Consider the following 8,420-nt stretch of genomic DNA (forward strand, 5'->3'; position numbering starts at 1 on the left):
CCTTTTGGGTTTCTCCAGCATTGTATTCTTATTTAAAGTTAATTCAGGAGAAGGCTTAGTAAGCAAGGTGGAAGACAAAGCAACGGATTTCTTGAATAATGGTTACGTTTAAATACACAAACGTTTTATTCATATGTATTGTATTATTGTTTGCCAAAATGTAAAAGGGAAGGTACGATTCTCTTACACTTCCCCGGGCTTCTCATATGTAAGGAACTGAACAGGAAGTTGGCTGATATTTCATCAGAGGTTGGCTCATCAAGAAGGGAAAATGAACCAATCTGTCCCCCATGGTAAGCATGTTTTTCCTCTGCTTTGTTAGAGATGGGTTGGAGAGGGAAGATTTTAGGGGAGATACAGGGGAGTGTGATTAGATGGCAAATCAATGAATAGGATGGGCAGATTTGCTGCCTTCTGAGCTGTTCTTCTTTGGCTTGGCTTCGCGGACGAAGATTTATAGAGGGGGTAAAAGTCCACGTCAGCTGCAGGCTCGTTTGTGGCTGACAAGTCCGATGCGGGACAGGCAGACACGGTTGCAGCGGTTGCAGGGGAAAATTGGTTGGTTGGGTTGGGTGTTGGGTTTTTCCTCCTTTGCCTTTTGTCAGTGAGGTGGGCTGGTGGTGTCACAATATATAATATAACCGGGCACAGTGCAAAAGGTACCAAACATGCCCGATCATCGAGGAGGGAATAGAACCCCTGTAAACCCAAAAGGCTACATGATGGCTATCAATCTAATTTTAAAATCAAAGTTGGCATGCATTTTAAAAGTACGATTTGAAGGGGTGAAAGACAAGAAAAGATATTCTGTCCAAATCGCGGTTTTCAACGTGGACTTATTAATGAGCCATCTCTTCTTTCGGTTTCTTTCTGCAATCAGCAAACAGAACAGTGGACGATTTTGTAAGGCGACTCCAAATACTCATCAATTTGCCTACATTCATTTTTGGCTTGGTTCTCAACACATTTGCCTTGTCGAGGTTGTGCTTTAAATTTAGAAAAACGAATGAATCTGTTATCTACATGATTAATCTGATCATGTCGGACATCCTTCTACTTTTCTCGCTGCCTTTCAAGATCTACGCTTTTCAGACAGTCGAGTGGTATCTGGGTCCGGCATTCTGCACGTTTTTGGAATCCCTGTACTACGTGAACACCTATGGCGGTATCCTGTTGATCACGTTGATTGGTCTGGATCGTTACATCTCCATAAAACACCCGTTTTTGGCCAGGAGCTTCAGATCTCCCCAAAAAGCAGCCATCGCCTGTACCATAGTTTGGGTTGTTGTGTGGTCTGGCAGTGCCTGCCTGTATGTAAAAGGAACCCCCAGGACTACTTGTTTTTTCAATCATGGTTCATCTGTTTGGACAATACAGATCGTTGCATTGCTCCAAACTATATTTCTGATCTCTGCTCTCACCATGGTCTTCTGCTCCGTCCAAATCATCCGAAGCCTACGGAAGAGTGGCGCAATGAAAGACGGGGACGTCTTCAGCCACCAATCCATGAAGATTGTCCTTTCAAATCTGTCAACTTTCCTCATGTGTTTCGCGCCGTACCATGTGGCAATGCTGTTGTACTTCTTAGCGCGGAACTCACTGATGCTCGAAAGTTATCTGGTTCCTCTGCGTAACGTTCTCCAAATCTGCCTGTGTTTAGCAAATGTAAATTGTGTCCTGGACGCCATGTATTACTATTTTGTTTTCAGAGAGTTTCGAGTGCCGAACAAAGACCCTCCGCCGGTTCTGTTGCCTGCAGCTCCAGCTGGTTCATCCAAGCATTTTGGAGTTTTGCGACGGGAAAAGACTGCCCAGTGAACGTGTATGGTGTAAGATTATGAATAAGCTGTGTTGTTTTAAATGTAATGGTATTTAACGAAAATTGATAACGGTGGCTTTTGGAGATCTGAAAGAAAACATTGGGAATAGACGATTAAGAACGACCTCCTTTCATTGGAACTGGGGAATATTGTGCAATCACAGCAGGTGTGGGAGGGAATGTGGACGGGTTCGCGCTTCCAGGGAGAATATTATGTTCCAGGCGAGCTGCCTCCTCGCTGTTGACCCCACCAAAAAGTCAATGTGGAGCCGAATGACTGACTCTGGCATGGGGTGGTAGGGAGGAGGTGTGGATTTAGATTACATTGCCGAACAATTGTTTGTTTGAAAATATCACACATTGAGTGGAAATGGACAATTAAACTCCTCCTAGTTTAAAAAAAAACAGGAAGCAAGAACTACAGATGCTGGAAACCTTGAACAAAGAATCTCGAGGGGCTCACTGGGTTATGGAGAGAAACCATAAAACACTGCAGTCTTCGCCCCTCGATGTTGTGCCCTCCCTTATATTCCTTTTAAAAAATACTAAACCCACTTTACCACCTAACCCTCTATTTTTCTTTCATCCATGTGCCTGTCTCAGAGTCTCTTAAATGCCCCTAATGTTTCAGCCTCCACCACTGTTGTGAGTGAGGAAACAGGTTTGGTAAAAGGACTCTAGACAGTTTTGGTAGTAAAGGCTTTACACGCATTTCTCCAAACATTTTCATCAATCTTTCTATCTAAATCCGATTCCCATTTCATTCTTGATTTATAAACATATAACTTAGGCATTTTATTTTTTAATAATTTATACATCTCAGAAATAAATATACTTGGATCATCTTTAGTAAGTAATAATTCCAAAGAAGATTGCCTAGGTAATTTTAAATTATAACCCAATTGCTCTGATAATTTTTAAAAACTTGATAATAACAGAATATAACAAAGTTATTTGAAAGTCATTGGTGTTAAAATTTGATCTCTCAGTCTGTTCGATAGATGCCACCGTTCCTGCAGCCAAAAAGTTTAAATATGACTGTAGTTGATGATGATCTCCTTTTTCTTTTGTAGGTGGGGAAGGGAGGAGGGAGGGTATTAGTGTGGTAGTTGGGGAGGATTTATATATATATATATATATATATATATATATATATATAAATAACTAATCACATTATGCTTGTATTAATTTCTTTGGCTTGGCTTCGCGGACGAAGATTTATGGAGGGGGTAAAAAGTCCACGTCAGCTGCAGGCTCGTTTGTGGCTGACCAGTCCGATGCGGGACAGGCAGACACGATTGCAGCGGTTGCAAGGGAAAATTGGTTGGTTGGGGTTGGGTGTTGGGTTTTTCCTCCTTTGCCTTTTGTCAGTGAGGTGGGCTCTGCGGTCTTCTTCAAAGGAGGCTGCTGCCCGCCAAACTGTGAGGCGCCAAGATGCACGGTTTGAGGCGTTATCAGCCCACTGGCGGTGGTCAATGTGGCAGGCACCAAGAGATTTCTTTAGGCAGTCCTTGTACCTTTTCTTTGGTGCACCTCTGTCACGGTGGCCAGTGGAGAGCTCGCCATATAATACGATCTTGGGAAGGCGATGGTCCTCCATTCTGGAGACGTGACCCATCCAGCGCAGCTGGATCTTCAGCAGCGTGGACTCGATGCTGTCGACCTCAGCCATCTCGAGTACCTCGACGTTAGGGGTGTGAGCGCTCCAATGGATGTTGAGGATGGAGCGGAGACAACGCTGGTGGAAGCGTTCTAGGAGCCGTAGGTGGTGCCGGTAGAGGACCCATGATTCGGAGCCGAACAGGAGTGTGGGTATGACAACGGCTCTGTATACGCTTATCTTTGTGAGGTTTTTCAGTTGGTTGTTTTTCCAGACTCTGTTGTGTAGTCTTCCAAAGGCGAGAGCTTGTATTAATATATTGTAACTAATATTATGATTTTAAATTTTAAATAAAATATTTTTTAAAAAGAAGGCAAAACGTGGTAGAGTGGCAACCGAGGCACACACTTCAGCAGCCAAGGGATAAATAACACGCACAGTTTAATAGCATCATGGGAAAAGTTGGGTAAGCAATAAACAGTGTACACAGTTTAATAGTGGTTGTGGGGAAAAGTAATAGCAGCACTGAAACACACATGTATAATTAATAACAAACGTGGGGAAATCACGTGAGAATAAAGTACACACACACACACATGCAACTGGATCCATAAAATAATCAAGGAAAAATCACTATGATGCCCCACTACCTCTTGAATCAGTGCAGACATGGCTCTATGTTACTTAGGGACACTAATTAAATGCTCCCAACCCTTTTAAACAGTGCACATCTTACCAACAATTTCTCCAGACCTGGAGTGAAGCAGGATGGTCTCCAGCCCAGGTTGTTAGCAAGGTCACAACAGCTTGGTCCCAGTAAGGTTAAGTTGATTTCAAAGGTCAATGGCCCAAGGCCAAGTACAGACAAGCTGGAGAGTCCAGCCCAGGTAATTTACAGGATTGCAATTGCTCGGTGCCAGTAAGGTTAAGATGATTACATTGGGTCCACAGCAAGGTGTGCACCAATTGGTGGGGTCAAACCTTGATTGGCAGCTGGCATATCCACTGACTAGGTAGGGGGCAGTGGTGTCACATGACAGCCACAACCCTTCTCAATACAATCACCATCCCTGGTAAGGCATTCCAGGTACCACAACTCTCTATAAAAACCTTGCCCTTGATGTCTCCCCTAAACTTCTTTCCCTTCACTTTGAAAGTATGTCCTCTAGTGTTGGCTATTTCTGTTGTCAGAAAAAGGTGTTGGCTGACAACCCTATCTATGCCTCTACATAATCTTGTAGACTTCTATCAAGTCTCCTCTCATCCTTCTAAAGAGAAAAGTCCCAGTTCTACTAACTTTGCCTCTTAAGACTTGTTTTTGAACCCAGGCAATATCTTGGCAAATGTCCTCTGGACCCTCTCCATAGCTTCCACATCTTTCTTATAATGAGGTCATGTTGAGAATGAGGTAACAGGTTTGGTAAGTTTCAAAAGCAAGGACTCTGGATGCACAATTTTGATGGGGAAGGATTTTATTTACAGAAGGCAAGTGAGGGAAATGGTAACATGCAGCACACACTCTCTCTCTCTCACACACACACACACACACACACACACACACAGAGTTTACAGCAGCCTTGGTGGGGAAAAGAGTGTGGTACCAAAATACTCACACACAATACAATGATCAAGGTAAAATCACTACGATGCCCCACCACCCTTTGACTCAGTGCAGGCACGGCTCTATGCTACAAGGGACACTAATTAAACACACCTAATCCTTTTAACTCATCTTACCAATAGTTTCTCCAACACCCTTCCACATTTCTAGGCCTGGAGTGAAGCAGGGTAGTCCCAAGCTGGCAAAGAGAGAGAACAAAGAACACATAGTGCTGGAGGGCCCATCCCAGGTCATTAGCAGGAACAAATGGCTCAGTGCTAGGAGGGTTAATCAAATTACATCAGCCAATAGCCAAAGGCCAAGTACAGAGAGGCTTGGGAGTCCAGTCCAGGTAATTTACATGGACCGACAGCAAGGTATGCACTAGTGGGTGAGAAAGAACCAAACCTTGATTGGCAGCTGGTGTGTCCTCTGACTAGGTAGGGGGCTGTGCTATCACATGACAGCCACAACCCTTCACAATACAGGTGACCAGAACTGAATACAATACTCTAAGTGTGGTCTTACCAGAGATGTGAAGAGTTGCAACATGATCTCTCTAAACTCATTTCCCCTATTAATGAAGCCCAGCAACCCATAGTCCTTCTTAACTATTCTATTTGCAGTAGCCTTCAGGGATGTATGGATTTGAACCCCAAGGTCTCTCTGTTCATCCACACTCTTAAGTAACTGACCATTAACCTTGAACTCAGCCTTCTGGTTTGTCCTTCCAAAATGTATCACCTCACATTTATCTGGATTGAACTCCATCTGCCACTTTTCTGCCCAACTTGGCATTCTGTTTATATTCTCTTGTAACAGTCATTTCTCTTTAGCTTATTCAAAATGTTGTGTTGGAAAATATATGAAATGGAAGCCACAAAATTTAGTTTCATACCTCTTTTCTGGGTGCTAAAGGTGACATTTGTGCTACCAGGAACTCTTGGCACAATTAAATAGAGAATTTTGGATCGAATTGTTTAATTTGCTTTTATTTTGAGACTGTGGCCAAAATGTTGCTGAGATTCTGGGTAATGGAAACAGCACTCTATCACTAATTAATCTGCTGCTTCATCATTCCTAATCTGGGTTTATGTTCAGATGGATGTGTCGGACTCTGGCTTTACCCTCCCCTCAATTTGGTCTATGTGTCGACTGTGTCCAGCGTGCTCGTTGAATGAAGTGATAGGAGAAGGTATTCGGTTTCACAATCAGTTTATTACATAGTACAAGAATAAAGCTTAACGGAGCTCTGGTTCAGTCATTAGTTCATAGGTCACCTGCTCAGTGAGCTATTCCCCAACACTGACTCCTACTGTCCAGTCTCTTCTGTTTATATAGATCAACATTGTTACATTGACCACGAGTTGGCTTTCTTTGATAAACTCCTTGCATAAAATTTATCTCAACCAATTTCCTGCTCTGCAGTTATCGATGGTGTAGACCTCCTATCTTAATCCCCAAGGCCAGAACATCCTGTTGTTTTGATCAGAAGTCAATTCATACCCCAGATATTTCTAATTATTTCTTTGTTCTCGTCTGGCCATAGTCTTCTGTTCTAATCAACACCTCCCGTGTATCCTTATGACTTAATTATTTCTACTAAATTGGTTTATCCATTTTGTTTGACTCTGACATTCTCAGTCATGGTACTCTTATCACTTATCCTTGCAATCCACTTACCTTCCTGTCACTGGCCTGTTTCAGAATAAATCACTGTCCCTATGGTTCCTCCAACCTCATCCTGTCTAACTTCTCCTATCTGCTATCCTTTTTCTCCCATGTGTGCTTTACAATTAGCAGTGTAACTTTGGGGATGGAAGTATTTTCTCTCTTTGTATTTGGAGGCAGCAAATTCTACACATACTATAATCAGCCAACTTTTCTACATACTGTGGCTGTTACTTAATTGCATTAATATTTTCCATACACAGTATAATTGAAGTAAATAGTAAATTGTTACATAGTAATGGATTAATGAATACATAATGAATAGTACATAGGCATATTTTTCACGATTACTTAACCCTTTGTTTCCAACAGATGCTCCGGAGCCCTCCCACTTCCCAAGGAAATGCTGCTGGGACATGAATTGGCCACCATAAAACACCCCGCTGATCAGCTGGCTTGTACAAGAGAATGGATTATAGTTTTTATTTACCAAAAATAGACTTTATTCACAATACATTATTTACAAAAGGAAAACCGTTCAAAATCTCTTGCTGTTCTTAGTTTTATATCCATACATTTCCATCACTATACATATTTTATACACCATTGCCACCACTGTGGCACCTTGTCATTACTCCCCCACCCCCCACTACTGTTGTTTGAGGGACTTCCCCTCAATCTCAGTCCCTCAATGCCCAGTAACAGAAGGACTCTAGACTGTGGTCCTTCCCCACCATGCCCTTGTGTTAGCTTTACATTCCTTAGCACATACTCCTGCAGCCTGAAATGTGCCCTTGGCAGCTTTCCCGCATCGACAGCTCTGTGTGCTGAAAGGCCAACAGGTTTTGGCAGACCAAAATGTGTCTCACCGAGATGGTAGTCTTCCAGCAGTGTCTGACTGTGTGGATTCCCGGGAACGGGTAGGCACTTTTAAGATGTAGCACCTGAGTACTCCTCCCAGGACCCAGGTGTGATTACTGGGGCAAAAGTGCTTCCAGCACCTTTTAAGCTGCAGGGGGATCGACCCTACCCCGCAATGTCATAGTAAGCGACACATCACGGGAACTATCGGTAAGTCTCCCCCGCCCTCCTTTCACACTAGCTGTTAGTTGCTACCCCCATTAGCTCCCCTGTTAGTCACCACCCACCGTCACTCACCACCCCCCCAGTCAGTCACCCTCCCCCTCATCATTTGTGACCCCACTGTAAATCAACACCCACCCCAGCAATCATGCATCCCCTCTCCCCTCCCCCCCCCCCCCCCCCCAGCAACGTCCCACTGCCACGAACTGGAATGGCATTCGTAGCAGTGGCAATTCGCAGCCACCCACTCTCCCGTCCCCGTGGAAGCTACCTCTTTCCCCCGCGGCAGCAACCTCCATCCCCACCGGGGCCTCTCTCCCCCCCCCCACCATGGCAGTGACCTCCCCCCCTCCCCCCACAGCATCTCCCCCCATGGTAGCGAAGTCACTCCCCCCAATTGTGGCCTCCCCTTCTTGCCCCTACCCCGGGCCCCACGGCACCGACCCCTCTCTCCCCCGATCGCAATAGGCACTTCAGCCAGTGGTGTCTCTCCTAAAACCAGGTCGGCTATTTTCATTTTGAAGCTGCATAATGGACACAACCTAGTTAAGTTTAACTGGGTTCCCTGACAACCTCTAAGGTAGGTCAGTGTAGAGCTCGTCGAAAGAACCAAAGACTTGCTGATCCAAACCAAGGCTTTTATTAGC

At 44.3% G+C, this 8,420-nt stretch overlaps 1 protein-coding gene across 3 annotated transcripts; it reads left to right on the top strand.

The window, feature by feature from the left end:
- The first annotated feature begins 246 nt into the window (after nt 1-246).
- On the top strand, nt 247-7,213 carry LOC138743004 (G-protein coupled receptor 55-like). Of its 3 annotated transcripts, none has more exons than XM_069897856.1 (3): nt 247-293; nt 881-1,829; nt 7,063-7,213. In XM_069897856.1, the coding sequence occupies exons 1-2, from the start codon at nt 272-274 to the stop codon at nt 1,816-1,818; spliced, it is 960 nt and encodes a 319-aa protein (XP_069753957.1). In that variant the 5' UTR covers nt 247-271; the 3' UTR covers nt 1,819-1,829; nt 7,063-7,213. The 3 variants fall into 3 exon arrangements, with proteins under 3 accessions (XP_069753957.1, XP_069753958.1, XP_069753956.1); XM_069897857.1 differs by having other exon boundaries at nt 881-1,822; XM_069897855.1 differs by lacking the exon at nt 7,063-7,213 and having other exon boundaries at nt 881-3,003.
- Nucleotides 7,214-8,420: the final 1,207 nt, after the last annotated feature.

Source organism: Narcine bancroftii, chromosome 9 (genome assembly GCF_036971445.1).
Source record: "Narcine bancroftii isolate sNarBan1 chromosome 9, sNarBan1.hap1, whole genome shotgun sequence".
In the NCBI taxonomy this organism is placed as follows: domain Eukaryota; kingdom Metazoa; phylum Chordata; class Chondrichthyes; order Torpediniformes; family Narcinidae; genus Narcine; species Narcine bancroftii.

Bases quoted from the DNA above. Each gene is read 5' to 3' on its own strand.
- LOC138743004 (XM_069897856.1), top strand. From the start codon at position 272: ATGAACCAATCTGTCCCCCATG. The intron at 294-880 runs GTAAGCATGTTT...TTCTGCAATCAG, and splicing joins GAACCAATCTGTCCCCCATG to CAAACAGAACAGTGGACGAT.